At 46.6% G+C, this 25700-nt stretch overlaps 1 protein-coding gene across 2 annotated transcripts in view; it reads left to right on the plus strand.

Moving 5' to 3' along the window:
- GRIK3 (glutamate ionotropic receptor kainate type subunit 3) overlaps positions 1-14478 on the plus strand; it is a 126165-nt gene extending 111687 nt beyond the window's left edge. Inside the window, exons 13-16 of one of the 2 annotated variants that reach the window (XM_054292492.1) lie at positions 1216-1433; positions 8928-9150; positions 10100-10350; positions 12709-14478. In XM_054292492.1, the coding sequence (XP_054148467.1) occupies positions 1216-1433; positions 8928-9150; positions 10100-10350; positions 12709-13227 (1211 nt within the window). In that variant the 3' untranslated portion in view covers positions 13228-14478. Of the gene's footprint in view, positions 1-1215; positions 1434-8927; positions 9151-10099; positions 10351-12209; positions 12410-12708 lie in introns of those variants that run through there. The other variant, XM_054292493.1, reaches the window with a different exon arrangement.
- The last annotated feature ends 11222 nt before the right edge of the window (positions 14479-25700 follow it).

Consider the following 25700-nt stretch of genomic DNA (forward strand, 5'->3'; position numbering starts at 1 on the left):
CTGATAAATGAAAAGAGCTATATTCTTTTTAACTCAATTCTGCATCTGAGAAGAAAAATATTTCAAAGCCAGACTGATGTCACAGCATCCAATGCATCAAAGGGCCGGAGATAGAAGAGGGAAGAAGAAGGATCTTGAGGAGAACCAAAGCACCCTCAATATCCAGGACTCCTCCTCTTCCTGGTGTCTCCTTGCGGCACTCTGAAGGGAGGAAAACTACACCCCATGCTCTGCTTTGATGCCACACTGCCTAAAATTACTTTGCAATCTTTGTTGCACTTTCCAGGCTGATAAATCCTCTGAGCACAGCTGTTTCAAACCCAAAGCTCTTGCCTGGCTTTAAAAGGTGTTTTGGGTGATTACAAAAATAGCACAACCCATTTAGCCCTTCATGTCTGCTCAATAAAAGTCATTCCAGACCCACTACACCTTTTATGCTGTAACATCTCCTGCTTCCCCATTTCTGACTGGCATTCAAAGCCCTGGACCCTGATAGTGCCTTTCTCTTGGTGTTTGATTTTTTTAAAACCTTGTATATTTGAACGCACTCCCCAGAGTGAGTCTTTTGAAAATAATCTGTATAAAAGCAAAGCCCTTTTTAAATGGCAGAACAAAACACTCATAAAAGTTCATAAATAGCTTGCTATTTAAATCTCATAAAAGCAGCCCAGTTAATTACTTCAGTTTGGATGTTTCCTGTAAATTGGGCACTGTACCCAAGGTCAGTAATCAAGGAAGAGGGTTTTTCTGCAAATGCTACAAAAACCCTACTGATGTCCTCGCATGTAAGATGTCTGGATAATTTGCCTCAAAACCAGTTAGCTTTAATTGCGTGGCTGTAACAGTTTTGACAGTGAAACCTGATCAGATATATATATATGTATGTACATAAAATGTATGGATGGATATATAAAATGGGTTTTTCCCTCTATTTCCTCTCCTCTCCTTTCCCTGTCCCACCCCAGGCTCAGAGCTGATGCTCAAAGCCCTGTCTACTGATGTCCTTGCATGTAAGATGTCTGGATAATTTGTCTCAAAACCAGTTGGCTTTAATTGTGTGGCTGTAACAGTTTTGACAGTGAAATCTGACCATATATACATATGTGTGTGTGTGTATATATATATATATGTATGTATATAAAATGTACATATGGGTATATAAAATTGGTTTTTTTCCCTCTATTTCCTCTGCCCTCCTTCCCTTGTCCCCCCCAGGCTCGGAGCTGATGCCCAAAGCCCTGTCTACACGGATCATTGGTGGCATATGGTGGTTCTTCACCCTCATTATCATCTCGTCCTACACGGCCAACCTCGCCGCCTTCCTGACCGTGGAGAGGATGGAGTCCCCCATCGACTCGGCAGATGACTTGGCAAAGCAGACAAAAATAGAGTATGGAGCAGTGAAGGATGGAGCTACCATGACCTTCTTCAAGGTGAGACCAGGCAGAGGCTTTCTGCCTTCCAGGCAGAGATGCCAACGGGAGCCAGGACAAAGATCCAAAGACAGAAATCCTCCCAAGCCGCCCCTGCTGCTCCTTCTTGCTGCTTCTTTCAGTCTCACATCTTGCCCAGACTGAGACTGACACTCATCTGAGTCCCACCAAGGCTAAATCCCCCTCCCTGTTGTTAACTGAAGTCACAGGTACTAAATTAAACTGATTTTACACTTTTGCAGGCTCTACCCAATATTGGCTCGGACACCCTAAAATGCAGCATGTGCCAAAGGGAAGCTTGTATTAAAGCCCTGCAGAAACATCTTATATTCCTTAAGGCATTTTCCCAATTTCCACATCTGACCCATCCAGCTCCTTCCTTGCCCCATGGAGCCCCCAGGCTGAGCCAGCCAGCCTTCAGGGACAGAGGAGAGCCCAAATGAAACCCACAGCTGGACAGATGTTGCAAAGTGCCCTCCCTGACCTGTATTTTTTACAGCTGAAATATCTCCCTTGTCCTTCAGGTATTCATATCAATGTAATCTAGTTTTATTAACCTCTGAGATCCAGGGCAAGGTAACACTACCAGTGCATCACAATCCAATTGCATTAATTTCGTCTATTTAAAGCATAATTAAATTCAGAAGTCAGTCAGATTCCACCGTAGCCTCAAAAATAGAAAGAAACTGAGAGATGTAAAATGACCTTTAAAACCACTGCTGGCCTGTAAAAACCCAGTTTGAAAAGAGAGAGAATAAAAGGATAGAAATGAAGGGTGATTAAGGAATTATCACTCTGGCAAGGAAAGACGCCCAAAGGAAGATCCCAGGCTTTGGCTCAGGAATGGGAGCTGGCTCCCCCTCACCTCTGGCTCCTTCCCCCTCCACCACCCTAATGCAGAAGGAAATCCATGTGACTAGCACAGTTCAGCCTTTACCAAGCAGTTTGTGCCTGGTGCTGCAAGATCTGAGCAGGCACAGGGTGATGGCAGCTTGATGAGGCCTCAGCAGTTTAATTGGCAAGACTCATTAAAGGAAGGCAATATGCTGGATTTTAATAATAGAGGGAGCATTGTTCCCATGCAACTTCTCCTGGCTCTGATCTGGCTGAGAAGGCACTGTCCTCCCTGGATGTGTGTCCTGACTCTGACAGGCAGCAGCAGAGGTTGATAAAGAGCCACAGAGGGGGTGGTTTGCAGTTGATAAAGAGCCACAGAGGGGGTGGTTTGATCTTTAGTGTTTCTGGGAATGCCCAGTTTGCCTCCTGCCATGGAGCTGCAGTTCTGTCCATGGCACAGGCAGATGTGTGGTGGTGTTTTCCAAAGCCAAATAACCCTGGAACAACCAGCAGGGCTGTAACTGTGTGCTTTAACTGTGCCTTCCAATACGAGTTTTATATGGGAATAAAAGGAAACTGTCTCTTTTAACAATCATCAGGACACAGTATATTTATTGCTTCATATCATTATCCATCAGAATCATACTTCAGGCTTCTAACTGCCTTGGCATGGTTTATTGATGCAGAGCATTTTCCTTTCCCTTTTTATTATCACTGTTGTATGGAGATGAATTCTCAGGAATGTCCCTCCTGACAAGCATTTCCATTACTGGAGCAGTGGGAGCTCCCACGTGGGGAGCTCTGCTCACTGGTCCTTCCTGTACAGAGGGATTTGGGACAGACAGGATTTCTCCCAGCTCCAGCAAGGGCTTTGTTCTCACCTGGGTCATTCCTGTGGTGGGTTTGGCTCAGCTGCTCTGTCAGTGCCACCTCCATGGGGACACTGTCACACACAGAGCTCCAGGTGCCAGCTGAGCATCCACCCTCCCACTGGGAGAACAGCACCTGGCTTCCCTCCCTTCTCTGCCCTGCTCCAGGGGTTCCAGCAGAGACAACCCACATCAGCCAGGGCTCCTGAATCATTCCTGCAGAGCCTGAGCACTCCAGCAGCTCTGGACACACCATCCCAGCTCTGAACACACCATCCCAGCAGCTCTGGACACACTGTCACTGCTGGCACAAAAGGCTGATGGCAGCACACCCATGAGGATCTCACCTGCTCCATGGATTACCTATATATTTAGTATACTTTAGTATATTCATTATATTATTTATCTATATATTTTAATATATATTTTAGTATATTTAGCTATAATTGGCCCAAATTGCTGCCTGCCTCCTTGTGTGGCTGCTCCCCAAATTCACTCCCATCACAGCAGCTCCTTCATTTCTCTCTGCTAAATCAACTGTAAGATGCTCACACCAGCCCTGAGCACTCCTGGGCCTTGCAGCCCCTCTGTCAGAGCCCATCCTGACCATGCTGGATCCCCCCAGGAGTGCAGGAGGAGAGCAGCACCCTGATCCTGAGAATGGACAGCGGGAGGAAGAGGAAGAGGAAGGCAGACACCTTTCATGCTGTTCCATGAGATGGATCCCAAAGCACAGAGCTTGTGCAGAGCTCACCAGGGACACTGCAGAAGTTCCAAATGGAGGTTCTAAATGCAAGTTCCAAATAGAAATTCCAAATGGAAGTTCCATATGGAGCCAAGAACCCTCTGGAACAGCCCCACAGTGAAGGATTCTGCTCCCACAAAATTTGGCCCCATGCATCCAAGCAAACCAAGAGATGGAAGAAGAGAGAGCTTTATTGGCACATTCTGACTTCATGGAAAGAACCCTTGAGAAGCTCTTTACTCCCTGGCAATGCAGATTGAGTTACAGGAATAAACACTGATCAATTAATTTAGGAACAGCATCGAGAGTTCATTATAACTCATAAATCCTTCCCATCCTTGCTGAGGATGCTGCCTCTCTGAATGGAAGGCCAGATCTCATGTGCAGTTTGGAGTCTGGCTGTGAGTGTGTGTACACAGATACTCATACAGAAATGTTAAATCCTCAAGACTAAGTATCTTCACTTGGTGGAAATCAATTTATTTTTTTTCATACAGGCTGGAATTGAAAATCTTAAGCCTGAAAGTTCCTTTCTTGCCAATTTGGCTGATAAAAAAGCGTATATGTCTTGGCAAGATGCCTGGTAGGGGCTCCTCTAAACGATTCCATTAATTGATTTGGGTGGCTGGCCCTGCAGAACTGCTTATTAAAGGTGGCTCCTGAGCTGTGACTCTGAAGAATGAACTCGGAGGCGTTCTCGGCGTCGCTGCCTTCGCAGGGGCTGGCACTCTGCTTTCACACACACATCTCATTTAGCTCCAACACGGGCTGATTAAGATGCAGAGCACAACAGAGCAGATTCTGGTGTTATTTATCCTGAATAAATCAAGGAGAAGCTCCACTCGTGTGAGCAGGAGTGAGACTCTAGCCCACCGTGTGAGCCACTGTGACCGTGTTCACAGAGGTTCTTGGACTGGGAAAGAGATGAGGATCTGACTCCATGTTTCAGAAGGCTTGATTTATTATTTTATTATATATATGACATTAAAACTATACTAAAAGAATAGAAGAAAGGATTTCATCAAAAGATTAGCTAAGAATAGAATAAGAACGATAGATAACAAAGGTTTGTGGCTCTGCTCTCTGTCCAAGCCAGCTGACTGTGATTGGCCATTAATTACAAGCATCCAACATGGACCAATCACAGATGCACCTGTTCCACTCCAAAGCAACAGAAAATCAATGTTTACATTTTGTTCCTGAGGCCTCTCAGCTTCTCAGGAGGAAAAATCTTAAGGAAAGGATTTTCCATAAAAGATGTCTGCAACAAGCCACTGCTGCAGCAGCAACAGCCCTGGGTAATTAGCAACATCTCCTTCATTCCCAACATCTCGGGGCTCCTGACACAGGAACTTTTCTGCCATTGTCAGATCATTTATCTCAATGCTTCAGAGCACCCAAGCAGCTCCTCCTCATCTACCTTTGGCAGCAAAGCTGTCACTGAGGGGGACCTGGGGACATTTCAGAGGATATGGGGGCACAGGAGGATCCCTTTGCCCACAACCAACTGAGATATGCTTCTTTTATGAAGCCCATAAAAGTAAATGGTGAATCTCTTGAGAAGAAATTAGCACCCAGCCACAGCACAGAAAATAGCAGATCAGACCAGCAACTAACTCCAGTTATTAAAGTTAAACTATGGTAAAATCATGGTAAAAGGTACACACAAATAAAGAACACAGAAAAAAAACCACCAGCAAAATAAACACAATTTAAGCCATTCTTTATTACTAAATTACTACTAAGATGGTTTTGCTTATTTCTGTGCTGCAGTCCTGGCTGACAACATCCAAATTCCCATCAATGAGCAACAGCTTTGCTGTGTGGACCACATATTTGAGAGAAGGAAGGGGAGAAATGAACTTTTCCCTCAACTACAAAACATGTTCTGTGGCGTAATTGTGTGTGAGCTGGAGCAGGGCCACTCCTGCCCTCGCTGCTCCTGTGATTCGGGATTGATGACCAACATCACTCCCACAGCTGCCTCTGGGTCTGCAGCAAACCATCACCCTGTGAGGGCTGGGCTGGGAATTACAGCTGGGGGATTTTCCCTTGGAAAAGCAGTTTTCTCATCAGGTTTGAGAGCCTGAGGCTGCCCTGAGCAGGGCTGGGTGTGAACTGGCCTGGCAGCACCAATGGGCTCCTGGAGGGACCCCCAGCTCCTCTGCCCTGCTGGGTCTCCTTTGGAGACAACTTTTATGGAAAATCCTTTCCTTAGGATTTTTCCTCCTGAGAAGCTGGGAGGCCTCAGGAACAAAATGAAAACAATGATTATCTGCTGCTGTGGAATGCAGCAGGTGGATCTGGGATTGGTCTCATGGAGTTGTTTCTAATTAATGGCCAATCACAGTCAGCTGGCTGGGACTCTCTGTTCGAGACAGAAGCTTTTGTTATCATTCCTTTCTATTCTTAGGTAGCCTTCTGATGAAACCTTTTCTTCTATTTTTTTAGTATAGTTTTAATGTAATATATATCATAAAATAATAAATCAAGCCTTCTGAAACATGGAGTCAGATCCTCCTCTCTTCCCTCATCCTGAGACTCCTGTGAACACCATCACAGGTCTCAGCCCTGAGCCCAGATCTCTGTCCCAGCTCTCTTTAGGCACAAGTGAGCAGTGACAGCAGTGACAGCAGTGACAGCAGTGACAGCAGTGGCAGCAGCTCCATCCTCCCTGCCAGCCCTTGCCAGGTGTGCCCCAGCTGCTGCAGGTGTGCTCCACCCCTGGCAGGGCTGAGCTGGGCTCAAGGCAGCACAGCCACAAGTGACAAATCCGGGCTCTTCCTGGCATCCCAAACACAATTAAGTCCCTTCAAGCTGGTCAGGAGCAGTGATTTAAAAGAAGAAGAGAAAAGTGGTTTTTCTCTTCCAGGGAGCCCTGTCTCGTGTAATTTCAGTTGCCTGAAGAGGTCCAGTGCCTCATGCAAGTCCCATTTGCTTCACTAAATGCAGCCTATTGATTTTTTGCCAGTTTATTTTGCTCTGTGCTCTAAACTGGGAGAACACTGATGTTAAAAGCTCTGTGTCAACACTCAAGGAGCATTAAATGCAGAAAGAGAAGAAGAGAGAGGGAGAGCCAAGGAACCCAGAGGCCTCTGATGTGAACTATATAAATGTTAAACAAGTCCTTATCAGCCAGCCGAGCACACGATTCATTTCAATTACCCATTGTAATGTACAGATATTTAATAATCCTTTTGGAGGCTACATTTCTTGCTGCTCTTTGAGGTTTGATAGATGCCACAAATCTACCTTACAGGCACTGGTCCAGATTTTCAGGCGAGGGAGATTATCCTGCCTCTTGAATGAAGTTTGCTCCAGCACATCCACTGCTGAGCATTCATCAAGTGGATTATAACGAGCACAAGCTTTAATGGAGAAGAAATGAATCCCTGAGTATTTCAGTCAGGAGAAGGGGCCCACAGGGTTAAAGGCAGAGGAGCAGCCTTTGTTTGAACAGCACTGCACTACCCAGCTTCGGGGTGATGAGCTTTTGTTTAACTTTGGCTAAACACGCTGGAATAAAGGAGGTGGACGGGCAAAGCACATGGAAAACGAAGCATTACAAGGGGCTTTCAGCTGCCTCACCATTATTTATTACGGTTTTATCACAAGAACCCGTGCTGGCACATTTTGGGTGATACTGACAAAATGATGGGGAGCTGTGGCAGCAGCAGTTGGGCTGGGCTTGGGCTCCATCTCCTGCTTTCTCCTGGAAGGACAGAGACCTGTGGAGAGATAAACGAGGCTGAAATCACAGCTCTGCAGCAGCCGCTCCTCGTGCAGCAGCTGCTGAGAGGCCACCCTGATTCCAGACACAGCACAGGGAATTATCTGCCCCCTGACTTATCAGCCAGCTCCAGGCTCACCGAGCAGCACAGGGGAGGAAGAGGTTTGCCTGCCTAAGCTGCTTCTTATGAAATAAGGAGGCAAAAACAGACCCAGGAAAAACAAGAAATGGGGCAGGAAGAGGAACTGTGCATAAAGGAGCTGGCAGCAGTGGGAATATCCAAGTGTGAATATCCAAGTGTTGTCCCAGGGCTGGGCTGAGGGAGAAGCACTGACCCACAGGAGTGCTGGGACCAGCAAAGGACAAGAGGACACTGCTCTGCCTGTCTGGAAAATCTTCCTGAACTAAAACCAGTTCTGACCACAGTCTGGTCTAATGGGAGGTGTCCCTGCCCATGGCAGGGGGGGAACAGGATGAGCTTTAAGGATGAGCTTTTTTCCCATCTCAAACCGTTCTGTGCCTTTGGTGATGACTGACAGGGACAACTCAGAAGGTGCTCATAGATAAATGGTACTTTTCAAATGTTATGGCAAGACATAAAATAACCATATTTCTTCTCACTCAACACATTTTCTGTAAGGAAAAAAAAAACATTCACATGAATAGCAAGCTAGAAAACATATTCCATCCTTTGCAACAGAATGTCTGCTGATAGTGGAAGAATATCCATGTTTATTTTTAGCCGTAAGACAATCTTCTTGAATATCTCTGTGCTTCTGTTTACGTGGGTACGTTAAATCTGTTTGGCAGTTGCACATATCTCAGAGGAGACTCGTTTCCTTGCCATGCTTGAGGAAAGACAAAAATATCAGAGTGTGTGTAGAGAAAACCACGTCCTCCAAAACTCTCTGTTCTTTCTGCATGCAGAAACATTACAGGGTAAACAAATGCTGGGTAGGAAGTGAACACATTTAAGCAGATTTAAGTGAATACATTTAAGCCAATGGCCTGGGAGTTAAGGGGACTGCAGGACTTTGGGCAGGTTCAATTTCACCTCAGGACCTGAAGCACATGCACAGTGGAGTGTTTGCTGCCACCCTTGTGTCTCTTTAAGGCAACATAAATCTAAACAATGCTGGGCAGTGAAGGCATTTAAGACAAAGTAAAATTCATGGTTGCTCAATTGTTTGATCTGCTCTAAATTATTATTATTATTATTATTATTATTATTATTATTTACTGAAAAGATACCAGCTTTCAGCAAATGGAGAATTCATTCTTATTTTGATGATGGGGGGGTATCGCTTTTCCAGAAATCCAAAATCTCCACTTTTGAAAAAATGTGGGCATTCATGAGCAGCAAACCCACGGCCCTGGTGAAGAACAACGAGGAGGGGATCCAGCGAACCCTGACAGCTGATTATGCCCTGCTGATGGAGTCCACCACCATCGAGTACATCACCCAGAGGAACTGCAACCTCACCCAGATTGGGGGGCTCATCGACACCAAAGGCTATGGCATTGGGACACCCATGGGTAAGTGACAGTTCTGCAGCGACCCCAGGGGGGGCTGGTCAGCACAAACACAAGTGATCGTTGCATTGTGATTTCAGGATTTACCTCAGAAACCTGGTCTCTCCCCTGATAATTCCCTCCCAGGTGTGTCAGTCACCTCTCCTTTCCCCTCCCAGCACTGTCTGTCACTCCTGGCATTCCAGAAGGGCATCGAGTGATTGGCAGATTTAAAGGATGCCTTCTACCCCTGGGGGCCATTGGGCCATCCAGGTGTCCTTTGTCCCTTTGTCCCTTTGTCCCTCCCCTCCTGTCCCTGCTTGGTGGCTCCCTGCCCCTTCCCTGCCCCTCTCCCCGGGGTTCAAAGGAGCAGCAGCCACGGGCTCAGGGAGTTCTGTTGGAGCTGCTGCTGCATTCAGAGGCCTATGGGCCAGAATGAAGCTCTGCATCCAAACCCTGCATCAGAACCGACTCCTTTCCTTCACCATCGCCTTAAAGCTTCTCTGCCAGAGGGAAACCTGAGGAGCAGCCCCTGTTATGGGGGGAAGCTCCATCCCAGCACCACCAGATCTCCTGCAGGCCTGGCCTTGTCCCCACGGGCCCAGCTGCAGCACCCAGCCAGCCCAAAGTGTCTGTGGGGTGAAACACCACACACCCAGCCAGCCCAAAGTGTCTGTGGAGTGAAACACCACATCCAACCAGCCAAAAGTGTCTGTGGGGTGAAACTCCACAGTGCTGCTGTTTGGTTCAGCAGCAAGGGCCAGAGAAGCTCAGGCAGGTCCCATCTGGCTATATTGGTAAATATTCCAATAGGTGATTAAGATAATCCACTCCCAGCAGCAAATTTCCAAATAGCACTGTCTGCCCGTTGAAGAGAGGTCTGAACTGTGCTGTTTAACACAGACACCTTCCCCGCTGGGTGGGATTTTTGTCCCCCCTTTCCCTCTGTGTATAACACTGTCCCCACCCCCAGGGTCACCGTACAGGGACAAGATCACCATCGCCATCCTGCAGCTCCAGGAGGAGGACAAGCTCCACGTCATGAAGGAGAAGTGGTGGCGGGGAAATGGCTGCCCTGAGGATGAGAACAAGGAGGCCAGTGCTCTAGGTGTTCAAAACATTGGAGGGATCTTCATTGTCCTGGCAGCAGGCCTGGTGCTATCTGTCTTTGTGGCCATGGTGGAGTTCATCTACAAGCTGCGCAAAACAGCGGAGCGCGAGCAGGTATGACTGATTCCCCTGATTCTCTGTGTCCCCTTAGCCCAGCCGTGCATGCTGACCCCAGAGACAGGCAGGGAGAGGGCAGAGGGATCCAGCCTGGCACCCATAAAATGCCATCCCCACAGTCTCACTGGGCTGTCCCTCTGATGACCTCCACTCGAGGGAAAGTCACGTCTGCTCTGATCAGAGTCTGCTGCTGCTGCAGCCAGAGCAGGACACATCATTGGTAGGGTGGTTTAGAGCAAGCTGAAAACAAATCATTAAAATATAGGCAGAAGTCCCTAGGAGGGGCCTTTCTCAGATGTTACACCCTCTTGAAATCACCTTGCACGTTCCAGGTGTGACTACTCATGCCTTCTCCCCAGTTCTGTTGAAAGAGGAGCAAGTCAGGGCTCACCAGGAAGCCTCATACTGTCTCAGAACTCAGCCACACTCACAGACACAGCCCATCATTGCTGATCAGTGTTCAGGAAAAAACAGAACTGCTTTTATGTCTTTCCCCTGCCCTGGGTGTCCCAGTGCAGTAAATGGAACGTGCACTTGTGTGCATGACCAGAAATCAAAGCCAGCTGCCCTCATGATGGACTGGACAGAGAAAGGAAAGCTGCCCAGTAGAAGGAGCTCCTCTAAAATCTCTAAATTCCTTAAAGTTTATGTCTCAGCATCATCCCCACTGTCCCAAATAAAATGGGAAAACAGTGGCTGAGAGGCTTCGGGGCTTTACAGTTCCACACTAACAAACTGCAGGATTACAAATACCTGAAAGTTATAGAAGCTGAAATGCTAAAGTATCACCCCCACTGCCCCAAATAAAATGGGAGAACAGTGGTTGATGGGCTATGGAGCTTTACAGTTACACATTAACAAATTGCAGGATTTTTTTTAAAAAAGAGCTAAAATGCAAAGGTGTCACCTCCACTGTCCCCAATGAGACAACAGTGGATGACGGGCTATGGAGCTTTACAGTTCTGCACTGACAAGTTGCAGGATTACAAATATCTGAAAATTGTAAGTAACTGTGTTACTTGCTGATCATTCTAGACTGATGTAAATACAATTTCCAAAAAATAAAAGAAATCTGAAAGTTATAAGAGCTAAAATGCTAAGGCATCACCCTCACTGTCCCAAATAAAATGGGAGAACAGTGGCTGACAGACTATGGAGCTTTACAGTTACACACTAAGGAGTTGCAGGATTACAAAAAAAAAATATAAGAGCTAAAATGCTAAGGCATCATCCCCACTGTCCCGAGTAAAATGGGAAAACAGTGGCTGACAGGCGCTTTACAGTTCCACCCTAACAAACTGCAGGACTACAAATATCTGAAAAATGTAAGAGCTGAAATGCTAAGGCATTAAGGCATTACCCTCACTGTCCCCAGTAAAATGGGAGAACAGTGGCTGATGAGCTTTACAGTTCCACACTAACAAATAGCAGAATTACAAATATCTGAAAAATGTAAGAGTTGAAATGCTAACGCATCACTCCCGCTATCCCAAATAAAATGGGAGAAAGGTGGCTGACAGGCACTTTACAGTTCCATAGTAATGAATTTCAGGATTACAAAAAAATAATTATAAAAGCTGAAATGCTAAGGCATCACCCCCACTGTCCCAAATAAAATGGGAGAAGAGTGGCTGAGAGGCGCTTTACAGTTCCACCCTAACAAACTGCAGGATTACAAATATCTGAAAAATATAAGAGCTGAAATGCTAAGGCATTAAGGCATTACCCTCACTGTCCCCAGTAAAATGGGAGAACAGTGGCTGATGAGCTTTACAGTTCCACGCTAACAAGTTGCAGGATTACAAAAACAAATGATAAAAGCTGAAATGCTAAGGCATCACCCCCACTGTCCCCAGCGCTCCTTCTGCAGCGCCATGGCCGACGAGATCCGGCTGTCTCTCACCTGCCAGCGCCGGGTCAAGCACAAGCCCCAGCCCCCCGTGATGGTGAAGACGGACGCCGTGATCAACATGCACACCTTCAACGACCGCCGGCTGCCCGGCAAGGACAGCATGACCTGCAACACCGGACTGGCACCTGTGTTCCCCTAGGGAATGGCACTGGGGGGGGTGGGAGGGAAGGAATGGCGGCAGACACGGCTGGATGCACCCTGAACTAGGGAAGAATGGATTAAACAACGTGAGAGAAAAAAAAAAAAAAAAAAAAAAGAGAAAAAAAAAAAAAAAAGCCTGGTTTGTTCATTTCGAGAACAAGGCCGTTGCAAGCCAGCTGCATCCATCACCGCAGAGGAGCCAGAACTTCCAAGCACGGACAGTAACGTGGGTCTTGGGGCTTTTTGCGTTTGTTTTGTTACTTTTCATTCCTTTTATTTTTTTTAATGCTTCGATCCTCCAGGCCTCATGGAGTCCAACCACCACCCAGGAGTCTGATGTTTACACACTGCAAACAGGCGGAGGTGAAGCAGAATTGAGCCAAGCCCGAGCGGGTGAGGAGGAGCCGCGAGCGTGGCTCCATCAGCATGGCAATAAACAGGAACACTCGGTCAGGTGTGAGCACCTGACCCACACCGACACACACAGCACATTTTTGGAATGGGAGAGGCATCTGGGAAGCCCCAGGATGGGGGAGGCTGTGCTTGCCCCAGAGCAGCTGGCGGTGGCCGTCACCTCGCGGCTGTGCTGGCCGCAGCCCCCCGGAGCAGGACAGCCACGTGGCAGCAGCGTGGTGGCACAAGGTGACGCAAGTTCCTCAGCAGACCCAGGGCAGCTGGCTGGGAAGGGGAAGGTGAGCCTGAAATGTACCCAAGCTCTGGGCCAGGGAGGGCACAGCGTGGCATGCACAGGACATCCTGCACCTCCGAGTGACAGCACCCACGCTCCCCAAGCCAAGCTGCAGCCCAGGGTGACACCGTGATCTCCAGGTCCTCAGCTCTGCCTCTGCTCTTCCTGCAAAGCTCAGTCTCTCCTGCAGAGAAGCATGGGAAGCAACCATGTCCACAGGCTCCAGCAGCAGCAGCAGGAGCAGAGCTGCTTCCAAGAGCCAAAAGTACGGATTTCCATGAAATTCAGCAGTGCTGACCTGCAGCTCCACACTGGGAGGGACTGTGGGCCTGGTTTAGGACTAAGAGCTCTCCATGGCATCAAGGACCTGAAAGATGAATCTCAGCCAGAGCTGACCAGGGAGAAGCAGAGCCAAGCCTGGGATCCCTCCTGCTCTGACCACGAACTGCCACCCCTCAGGCAGCCTCTCCATGGGATTTAAGCAAACACACACTAAAATGTTTTTGGGAAATCTTCCATGAATTGTCTTCTTATTTTCAGGTTGCTTAACCCAGAAGGTTGGTCCTGCAGATGAATTTAGGCAGAATTACCAAAGACCCCTCTGCTGACCTAAGGTAACACTCGAGTTATTTCCCTCAGCTCCATCCCTGCCAGGGGACCTGGCAGCCAGTGGGATTCATTCAAAAAATCAAACAAATGGAAATTCCTCTGCCCACCATAACCCAGGATGTCACACATGTGATGCAAAGGTGCTTAAAGGCTCTGGTTTAACCACTGGTGGTGTAGAAAACAGCAACACCCTTCCCCTGCAGGGGTAAGAGGGACAGAGACCCTGCAGGACCCCACCTGTGTGGAGGGCAGGGATGGAGCAGTGCCCGAGCCCTGGCTCAGAGGGTGCTGAGGCCACCACAGCCCTCCTGAGCTTACAGCCATTCTGGAAAGTTTATCCTTGCCCAAAGGAACAAACCTGACTGATTTTGGATTTTTCCCCACCTCTCCCTCTCCATGCTCAGTCGGGAAGGTTGTCTCCAGCTGAGCAGAATTAGCAGATCAGCTCAAGGGGGAAGAGCTGCTCCCCCACCCCACCATGGAACACAGTTTGTCCTTATTTTGCTTCTTCCATGATGTAAAGAAACAACAGAGGGACCCCAAGAAAAGCCAGGTGATTTGTCATATTTTGACTGAAGTAAAGATATGCAAAGAATTTACATTCATTTTCACCTTTTCACAAAAACCATGAAAAATTAGGGATGAAAGTTGCCAATTGCAGATTCTTACTAGTTTGCTGCACAAATACCTTGAGCAGAGGACAAGCTGAAGTGTGGGGCAGCTTCCCAAAGCTAATGACATGCTTTCTGTATTCCTTTGCAAATCCTTAGGCTTGTCAGAGCAGTAGATTTTATGTTTTCCTTGCGGATTTCTAAGCTCTAAAAAAAAAAAAAAGCAGAGATGCAAACAAAGCCTGAAACTGGCTTTAAATGTCCAGAGAGTAAAATACCAGAGAAATCAGCATTCGTTTTGCTTCTTGGCAGATTTTTTAATAAATAAGTAAATATTGCTAACACCACAAACCCCATTTATTTATTGACACCAGCCTGATTTGATTTTACTCACAAATGTAACAGGTGAGCATCTGGAATTACTGGTGTACAAACCCTTTTCCTCCCATCCCCACACCCCTAAATCAGCCACGAACTGCAGCCAAATTCCCACATCTACACCACGGCTTTGTGCTGATCACTTGGAACGCTTGACATCCAACAAGGGAATGTTCTGCAGCACCCAAAAAACGCAGAGGGACCCCAGGCTGGTGCAGAGCCTTGCCCCTGGCCCCGCTCACTGTGACCCGAGGGGAAATGCAGGATGTCAGCCCCAGCCTTCCTGCGGGACCGGGGGCAGCTCGGCCAGGAGAGCTCCCGGAGCCTCCCCGTGTGCTCCAAAGCCATTTGTGCTCATGCCAGAGGAGGAGCAGCCAGCCCAGGGCCTCACAGCCACGTCCTTGGAGGCTTGGGAAGGGACAGAGCCGATGGCAAAGCCTCAAAGCCTTCTGTGAGCGCGTCCATGACCTGGCTGGGACTGGCGACAGCTCAGTCTGGAATCATCGGACTTCCAACGCTGTTCCTTCCTTCGCTTGGAAAACTGAGCAGAAATACAGAAAAAGCAGGTTTGGGTTATTAAACTGTATCTAAACTGTCGTCACCTCGGCTCACCATCCCCTTATCACTTGCTTTTTCCCTCCAACTCTCCTGTGAGACAGAGCAGGGACGGCCAGCAGCTTCCCCGGGGTGGAATTTCTGTTTGGAGTCAGCCAACAGCACGTGCCAGGTCTGGTGTGGAGGGGACAGACCCACAGAGAGATGGAATATGCAAAGGGGAGCCAGCTCTGGGCACCCACTGCTCCACCTGGGTGCCAGCACAGAGGCTCTCCAGGAAGGGGACAGCAAAGGGACATTGTGGGTCCTGGTGGCTTCACCCCAGCATCCAGCTTGGGGCTGGCAGGGCAGGGGCATCCCCAGGCATTGGCATCATGAGCCCTCTGCTCTGTACCTTACTTTGACATGTTTCTCAAAAAAAAAAAAAAGAAAATAAAAATTAAAAAAAATAAATAAACAGAAAAGAGTGGGAAAAAAGGAAAAAATATTCTCCGTGACATTCAGGGGATTTTCCTTTGTGGACATGCAGAATTTCTATGAATATAGTTTTTTGTAAACATTTTGTAACAATTTTGGTTTCATAGTAACTGTGTTACTTGCTGATCATTCTAGGCCGATGTAAATACAATTTCCAAAAAATAAAAAAAAAAAAAGAAAAAATTCTGATTATTTTCCTTTTTAAGACACTGTGATATATCAAATTGCACAGTTTGCTGTATGAAGTAATATGGTTTTAAATTTTAAATAAATAATTTCTAGAAAATAATGAAGTTTGTGCCTGTTTATACTTAACATGTCCCCTCTTTCTTGCTCAGATTCTGTCCCAAACTCCCACTGTTTAACAACATCCCAACTTTATCAGCCAGTGATGATAAAACCAGTTCCCAACTGGACCCAAACACCTGGCAATGCTGGTGCTGCTCACCAAGGGGGTTGAGGCACATTTGGGGCAGTGGTGATGGTCTCAGGAGAAGAAGGGAAGGTCCCAATTTTGGCCAGAGGGAGGGAAAAGACAATGAGTCTCAGACAGGGCAGTTCTCCCTGCCCTCACAGCTTGGTATCAGACAGGTAATTAAACCTGGATATTCCATTAGAGCCATCCATCCACAGGAGCTCTCTCTGCCGTGCTTTGCCTGCAGGCTGCCTCAGCTTTTCATCACAGACAGGTGCAGGAGCCCCAGCGAGGCCTCCAGGTTCATAAAGGCTCTGTTTGCCTCTCCCCTCCCATGTAAGTCAAAAATCTTATTAGCCCCATAAAAGCTGAGAGCACCCTAAAGGCCGGTGTTTATTAGTCTGAATCTTTATGGCTCTGCTTTGTTATATCCAGGCAGGGAGGAAACATCTGTGGTTCCAAGGATGGGAGCGGTGAGTGCAGTTGGAGCTGTGCCCTTTCTACAGAGATGAAACAAACCCCAAAAAGCGGAGGCACAGCCCCAGGGGTGGCTCTGGGCTTCAGTGGCAGAGCCCACTCTGCACACTGAGAAATAAAGACAACTCCTTCTCATTTTTAAAGTATTTTTAAGGGTCACCCTCAAAAATCTTTCACATCTCTATTCGCCTGAGCCCCCAGAAAAGCAAAGCTTTGAGGCTGGTGCTGAGGGGGATCAGCAGAGCCAAGCCCAGCCTCACTTTTATGCTCTGAACCCTGATCAATATGCAAAGAACACAGCGAAAAAAGAAGAAGGGAAAAAGGTAAAAGCAGCAGATGCCTTTGCAAAGCTGCTTCTGCATCACTTAGCATGAGAGACTGTGAAAAACGCCAATCACTTGCTTTTAAAATTTTAAAAGTTTAATAGTAATAAAATGCTTATAAGAATAGTCATACAATTAGAGTAATCATAATTTGGACAATTTGAATTAGGACAATATGAGACAATAGAAACAAAGAGTTACTGACGTCTGGGTACCTTTTCTGGGCAGCACCAGCCTGAAAAAGGACCCACGTTAACAAAGGATTAACCCTTAAAAGCAATAGCCTGTTGCATATTCATACATTTCATACAAGATGCATAAATTCCATTCAAATACAAGATTCTGTCTGGTCATCCTCAACTTCTTCTTCCAAATCCTGACAGCACCTTCGAGGTGGGAAGAAGTTAATTTCTTCTGATAAGAGAGCAACAAATTCTTTTTCTCTGAAAGATTTAGGTGTCCTGTGGCTGCTATCTGATGTGAGTCCTTTCTTTAAAGAAAAGTACCGTACATAGCATCGTTTCTATTTTAACAATTTTTATAACCTAAAACTATATTTAAAACACTACTTAAGAGAATAATACAGCATTACTTTCTAACACAACACATATAATATTAATTTGAATATTTGCAAAAGAGCTAATAATAAAATACATGCATTTTTTCACAGAGACCTTCTCAGGGAATGAATTCCCTTCCCTCATGTGGAGGGAATGGGAGCTCCCAGCTGCGGGGACAGCAGGGGACAGCAGGGCCAGCAGGGACTGACCCCGCATGACAAACCTCCGGCTGCGCCAGGAACACCAGGAATTGTCAACATAAATCGTTATCAGCATTAACGGCAGGCAGCAATTAACCTTGTCAGTCAGCAGCTCACCCTTTAGTGCCTGTGACCCACCGCCTGCGAGCTGCCAATCACCTCCCGATGAATAATGAATGAGACAACAGATTTCACTCATAAAACAGCAGTTCCCTTTCCCTTGAAGCATCAATTAATCCCTCTGGGCAAAATATGGAGAAAAATCAGGGAATGGTGAGTGGTGTCTGCCCACCCTCCCACCACCCAGCCATGCACCTTCAGACGTTTTAGATTGTCAGCTCAGCAGAGAATAATTTTTAACCTGGATTTCTTCCAGCAAAATCCCATTTCAAAGCAGTAATTGTACATCTGTGAGCAGGTGTTTTGCTGACCCTGGGTGTCAGTGCTCTGATCCATCCCTGTGCCCTCTCACAGGCAGCTGACATGGGCCACCACGACCCCTCTGTGCCCTCTTGCTCTCTGTGAGCACCAACTCCTGCCTTCTCCCCAAAACAAACCACACAAAATCTCTGCCACTCAGGCAAGTTTGGATCTGAATATTTTCACAGGTAAATTACACTTTATTGCCTTAATGGAAATTTGGGGATGGAACAGAGGGAATGACAGCAGCAGGAAATCCATTGTCTCCTCTAGTGCCTGCCAGAGTGGGTTGGGCAGGACAGTCCCTGCCTGGTATAAAAACTGTGTTTGCATCACTATCACAAAGCCCAAACAACCACAGAAATGGGGAGCAGCACCTGCATATAATAACTTTCCATTTAATAACACTCTTGTCTGTCCAGCACCAGGATCTTCCTGAGATTTTCACAAATGGCATTATCTCATCCCAGCCCAGCTTACTGAGCATGACAGGTTGATCCCAGCTCATGCCACCTCCATCTCTGGCTCCACAGATGAGAAACTGAAGTGACTTGCAGCACAACAATGTTAGGAAAATTAATCCACAAACACCTGAGGTTTATGGCCAAAAAGGAGACAGAGGAGTCCTGGAACTTTATTCCAATAGAGGGAGAGGCCATGGGGCATCCCCTGGGATCTCTCCAATTTTTGGAGGATGCAGCCTCCTTTTTATCCCAATGTCCCAGCTGCATTTCCCTTCTCTCTTTCCCCATTTCTGAGGTACTTGAGAGGTTCAGACTTCCCAGAGCACCTGATCCCAAAGATTCCCCTCTAATGTACAACCCTCCCTTTATAATTTTTAATTCTCATGGAATTTAGGGGTTTTTCTTCCCCACTATTTCTTTCATCTCTCAATGTCTAATTTCGTGTAGCAGCAAACCTGCAGTTTATTTGTAAAAGCAAATATCTTTTTCCATTCACCAATCAGTGGAATCCTTCCCGTTGTTTCCTTTATCTCCCAGTACCAATTTTACCTACCAGCAGACCCAGAGCTGGTTTGTAAAGACAAATCCACTCTTCCTGTCAGGACTGTGCTGGGAACATCCCAGGGATGCAGATGCACTGGGGGACAGGGACAGGGACAGGGACAGGGACAGGGACAGGCTCTGCACACCCCAGGATTCCTCCTCTGCCACAGCTGGACAGCACCATCAGCTGTTTGGGGTTCCCTGGCTTTCCTTGGGAACCCCAAACATTAAAAACACCAAAAGTGTGTGATCCTGCCCCAAACCAAGAGCTGCCTTGCTGTCACAGCCCCAGGAGCTGCTGGTGGGGAGCTGGGGCAGGGCAGAGCTGCAGGGACGGGGCAGGAGCAGAGCAGGAGCAGCGCAGCCTCAGGGACATTTCAGAGCTGAGAGCTCCGAGCAATCTGCAGGGGCAGACAAGGTGCTGACACCTTTTATTTTAAGTAGTATCGATGGTGCTATTTAGCACACTCTGAGCACGCTGAAAAGCATCGGCTTAGTAAACAAGAACTCTTTTGGCAGCGCCGAGGTGACATATGGGCTCGGGGTATAATGTGCCTTGAAATGGTTGTCGTAAATTAGCGAAGTGATGTGACACAGGTAACACCTCGGAGCTGCTCGGGCTCAGGGGAGGAGCAGGGCTGAAGAGGTTTCTTTTCATGGGCTTGAAAGGGAGGCAGGAGCAAGCAGAGCACAGCCCCCAGCAGAAGGGAAAAGGGCACCATTAGAGGAGGGAAGGGGCACACCGCAGAGAGCAGGGTTGGAGAATCGCTGCAGAAAACACAAAAACCTGCTGCAGAAAGATTTCAGGCACGGAGCATCCCTGTCTCTCAGGCGTTTTACCCTTCAGCACTTGTTGTCTGATTTTCATCACCCTCCCCTGCTGCCCAGAATCTCTCTCCCTGTTCTCCATGCACGCTGTGTGCTCCCATAATGGCTTTTTTTCCATTAATGTGTTTATCTTGCTCCCTCTGCTTTGTTGGATGCACCATTTGCTGCTTCTTTATAGCAAAGTGTCTGCAGCACCTCGGGAGCCAGTTTTGCTGGGGGAAGTTGAGGCTGGTGCTGACGCTGTGTCACTAAAGGGTCGTGAACTGTGGAAATTGGCACCATTTTTACAATTCCCATAAGGACAGCACAAGGAAATGTAATTCCCAGCACCCCAGGGCCTACATCCCACACCTTGGGGAGGGTTACCTGCCTGGTATCACTCACCTGTCCCCTCTCAGGACCTGAAACACCCAAGCCCTGAGCCAGGAAAAAGCCAAATGCTTTCATTTGAACAAAGGGGAAAAGTTTCCACTTGGAGATTGTGAAAAATGCATGTATTTTATGATTAGCTTTTTGCAAATATTAAAATTAGTATTATATGGGTTGTGTTAGAAAGTAATGCTGTATTAATTCTCTTAAGTAGTGTTAAATATAGTTTTAGGTTATAAAAATTGTTAAATAGAAACGATGCTATGTAGGATACTTTTTTTTAAAGAAAGGACTCGCAGTGAGATAGCAGCCACAGGATACCTAAATCTTTCAGAGAACAAGAATTTATTGCTTTTTCATCAGAAGAAACGAACTTGTTCCTGCCTCAAAGGCACCGTTATGATTCAGAGGAAGAAGTTGACACTGACCAGACAGAATTCTGTATTTGAATGGAATTTATGCATCATGTATGAGGTCTGTGACAATGCAACAGGTTACTGTTTTTAAGGGTTAATCGTCTGTTAAGGTGGGTCCTTTTTCGGGCTGGTGCTGCCCAGAAAAGGTACCCACACGTCCGTAACTCTTTGTTTTTATTGTCTCATATTGTCCTAATCCAAATCATTATTACTCTAATTGTATCACTATTTTTACAACCATTTTATTACTATTAAACTTTTAAAATTTTAAAAACAAGCGATTGGCGTTTTTCACAGAGATGTTGCGTAAAGGGAATGAGATTTATTCCAAGTATTTCAGGAATACTGCTCTCCCTTTCTGTGGCCTTGCTGAAACAATTCAGGGAGACATAATTGAAGTGTTTAAGAAGCATCTGTCATTATTAAAACAAAGTTGCTTTGCAATTTTACTATTTCACTGCAGTTTCATTATCTCATGCAAATGAGGTGCTCTCCCCCTCTGTGGCGGGGCTGGAGGGAGAGGAGCCCCAGTGAGGGAATTTATTACCAGTTCTCACTCTTGAGATTATCAATTGCAAATGAAGGAGCATAAATACGTCTTCTTTAGCTGCTTATGCCACATTAAGGAATGTGCTCCAAGCTAATGGCTTTGCCACTCTTGTCTCCTCACAGGAGTAGAGCACGGGGACACACACAGCTCCTTTGGCTCACAGCAGTGTTAGAGAGGCTGGAAGAGCAGGGGCTGCTCAGCAGGTTGGTGCTACAACACTAATCCCAATCCATCCTGCAGATCATGCAGCTACCAAAGGTAATGCAAGTGGGATAATTTGTCTTTTAGCAGTGTCTTGGTTTGGAAAGACAGAAGTCTGCTAAGGAAGGCAGGAGCCTCCCCTGAAATGGAGAATGTAAACCCCCCCCTACCCCTCCAAGTTGCTGTAAATTTTAAATTAAGGGGCTCTCAGGCAAAAATATGGGAGCAGGAAATAACAGTTCTTTAACAGGGGGAAAAGAAGGATAAAATAAACAATGCAGGGAACTAAACCAACAGTGCCAGAGTCAGAACCCAACCTGACACCCTGTGGGTCAGGCTGTTGGCAGCAGTCCCATTGGAATTGTGGCTCAGCCCTCCTGCAGTGTCAGGGCTGGTTCTGCTGGAGCAGGGATCCTGGAGAAAGGTGCAGTCTCTTCCTCTGAAGATCCAGGGGCAGAGGCAGCTGCTGTTCCTCTGGGCAATCCAGTGCAGAAGCCGTGCTGGTGTTCCAGAATCTCCAGATTCTATCCGGGTAGGAATGCTTGGCTCCTCCCTCTGGGCTCCCATCTCCCAACGGGATGCTGTAGTTCTTATCAGCCATGCAGGGACATTCAATAGCTGTTATCAGCTATCCCATTGTCATAATCATGTAATGAGACTGATGCTGGAAAATAAAACAGCTCCAGGCGCCTTCCCCAGCAGTCCCATCCTGTTTGTGATTTGTACAGAGACCCTGGCCGGTGATAGAGAACAGCCTCTGAGTGCTCCACAAGCCATCCCAGGTGCTCCTGTCACTGTCACCACAGCTCTGCCAGGGCCTGGCTCCAGCAATCCCCATGGAACACCAGCAAAGGGTCAATTTCTGAGTGACCTGGCACAGAGTGCAGCAGAACTCTGTCACCAGTGTGACCAGTGTCACCAGTGTCACCAGTGTGGGTTTGGCCAGGCTGCCACAGCCCAGGGCCCATAGGCACTAAGGGATGCCAGGCTGTTCTTGTATTGAATCAAGACAATCCTCATGGCATGGAGGAAATTATGAGGAGGACTCCATTGATATTAGAAGTTAATTAATTACTTTATTATACTGTATTATTCTATACTATATTATACTATATTACTATAGGGTCGCAGACATCTTTTATGAAAAATCCTTTCCTTAGGATTTTTCCTCCTGAGAAGCTGAGAGGACTCAGGAGCAAAATGTAAACATTGATTATCTGCTGCTGTGGAATGTAACAGGTGCATCTGTGATTGGCCCATCTTGGATGTTTGTAATTAATGGCCAATCACAGTTAGCTGCCTCAGACTCTCTGTCTGAGGCACAAGCCTTTGTTATCATTCTTGCTTTTTCTATTCTTAGCTAGCCCTCTGATGACATTCTTTCTTCTATTCTTTTAGTATAGTTTTAATGTAATATATATCACAAAATAATAAATCAGGCCTTCTGAAACATGGAGTCAGATCCTCATCTCTTCCCTCATCCTCAGACCCCAGTGAACACCGTCACACTATATTACATTATTATTACTATATTATATTATATTATATTATATTATATTATATTATATTATATTATATTATATTATATTATACTATACGATATTACATTACATCTAAACTGAATCTACCAAGAACTCAATTCTGCTCACACTGCACAGAATATCATGACTGTCCTGACAGTCCCAACGCACACACACACCTGGCCTGACAGGCCAAGGAACCAAAACCCCATCACTGTGGGTGAGCATCTCCATGTTGCATTCTACTTTTGCACAAACACAGGCACAGCAAATGATAAGAATTCTTTTTCCTTTGTCTGAGGTTCAGAGAATGTGAAACCCAGAAATGTTCTTGGGCTGAATTGTGCCTTGCTTTTCTCTGTGAGGAGAAATGTGGCGACAGTCCTTGTCCCCAGCATGGCTGTGGGGTCCCCCCACACAGTCCCCACCAGTGCTGCAATTGCATTTTTTCAGAGCATTTCCATCAGAGAGAAATGTGGCTGATCCTGTGCAATCCAAAGCTGGCAGCCTGCACTCAGCCATCCATCAGGAGTGGGTAATTGATGCTATCAAGGGCCAGTTTATTCCAATCCAGCATTCACCACATCCCCCTCCCCTGCCAGAGGGGGAGAAAAACCTTATTATCTACACAAACCCCTAATTCCAGCAAATTCGATTACCCAGGCAAATGGAAATAACACAAACAAAACCGTCTGAGGTTCTGAGCGCTCAATCACCACTTTGTGGGCTCAGTTATTTATTTCCAACAGGATTTACAGCACACGGTGGTCTGGGTTAGGGGCAGTTTGGACCCAGCAGCCTTTGCTCACCCAAACAAAAGCCTAATTATCCTAAAGCCTGTGCTCCAAATGCTCCTGTTCCTTCCAGACTGGCTGCTTGAGGCTTTTCCTCTCACTCTCATCTCCCAGCTCAGCAAGACAGGGCTGTTCTGCAGGTCTAAAGAACCTAAAGAACAATTAAAATTATCATGAATGTTAAATACAAGACTTGGAAATCTTTTGGGTTTATTCTTACTCCTCTGAGGCTTTTTTCCCAGGAAGTGCTGATCACTAGAAATGCCCTGTAAACAATCCTGAATGTTTTCTACCACAGCGTGATTGAGGTGGATGCTGCAGAACAGTCTCAGAAAATAAAGCTGGAATTTTTATTCCCATAAAAATAAAATAAAATAGAGCTGGAATTTTTATTCCTGAAAGTTGAGGTCTGATAAGACAGTCTGGACCAGCTCACAGATGGACACAGGCCAGGTGGCTTCTGTAGACAAGGACAAGAACTGAAATTTCAATTTTCACACCCAGGCAAGCAGTCAGGGCAGTCCTATGAATTGAGCTCCCGAGCAAGGATGATGGATGAAGTAAACAACAGAGCTGTGTGGAAAGGGCAATGTTCTTGCTTGGGGAGGAATCACTTTCATTACAAACCCTCCAAAGAAAATTTAAAAACAATCTCAAATTGTTTAGATTTCCTCCAAATGTAGTAGTGAGAGCAGTGCCACTTTCCCTGGCAGGGTTGTGGGGACCCACAGCTCAGTCTCTCAATGCAATCTCCTACCCTAAAAAGACACAAATCCCACAGAAAACCCTGGAACAGCATCCTGCCATCCAGCCAGGGCTCAGCACACTCCCTCAGGCTTTCCCTGCACTCACAGTTCCATCTCAGCTCCCTGTCTGAGCTCCTGCAGTCCCAAACATCAATCCCAGCCCTCCCAGCCTTTAAGCAGCATCATCTGGAAATGCCCAGTTTATGTTCCACACTGGGATGTGCACAAAGCCCCTCCTGGGCCAGTGGCAGTGCTCTAATGAGCCCATCAATAAACCAGAGCAGCTGCTCTGAAAGAATTCAGCTGTTCCAAGATGGAAAAGTTCATTAAGTTTATTGCATGAAATGCTGGACAGGGTTTAGACAGAGGATCAGTGCCAGATTATATAAACTCCCAAAGACATGCCAAATGAAGGAAGTGGAGGCAGGACAGGGAGTTTCAAGCCATCATTACCCCCAGAGGGAGGGGAATGTCCATTTACCTCCAGTTGCTACCAAGAAGCAACAAGTTGGATGAGATTTGTGGAGCCAGTGCTGCTGTTCTTTGGCTGGGTTAGAAGAATGGAACTTTGAGGGGAGAAGGGCTGGAATAAAGACTTCTTAAAAGGTCACCTGTGTGGGCAAATGGACCTCAGAAAGCAGCCTCACAGGGACCATGGCTCTGAAAGTGCTCAGAGAAAAATTTGGAACCTGGAATTAATTTGCCATATGACACAAAAATACACAAAGTAAAGCAGGAGTAGAAAACCAACATACAGTTACCTCGTACCGCGGGGATATCAACTAATTACTGACTGCTTTGGGAACTGGGAAGTTTGAAATGTGATGATTTAACAAGCCACGCAAAAAGCTTAAATGTTCTCAAGGCGTCAGTGAGGGAAGGTTCTACTTCATCTGCTCATAAACATGAGAAACCATACAGAGGATTAATTAGCAGCAATTAGGAATTAATGAGTTCCTCTGCTAATGCTTCAGGAAAGGAATATGTGCATTTAAAGGATCTCAGCCCAAACCAGGATCTCTAGCTGGGCTGGAGTGGAACAGCCCAAACCACTGTCCCAGGAATAATTCCCATGATCTGCATCAGTGCCTCAGTCCTTCAGGAGCCCAGTGAAGCAGGAGACACGCTGAGAGATGCTCAATTAAATGAA

The sequence above is a fragment of the Melozone crissalis genome, unplaced genomic scaffold (assembly GCF_028551555.1).
Source record: "Melozone crissalis strain CALT ecotype California unplaced genomic scaffold, PUWL_Pcris_2 ptg000111l_1, whole genome shotgun sequence".
Classification (NCBI taxonomy): Eukaryota; Metazoa; Chordata; class Aves; order Passeriformes; family Passerellidae; genus Melozone; species Melozone crissalis.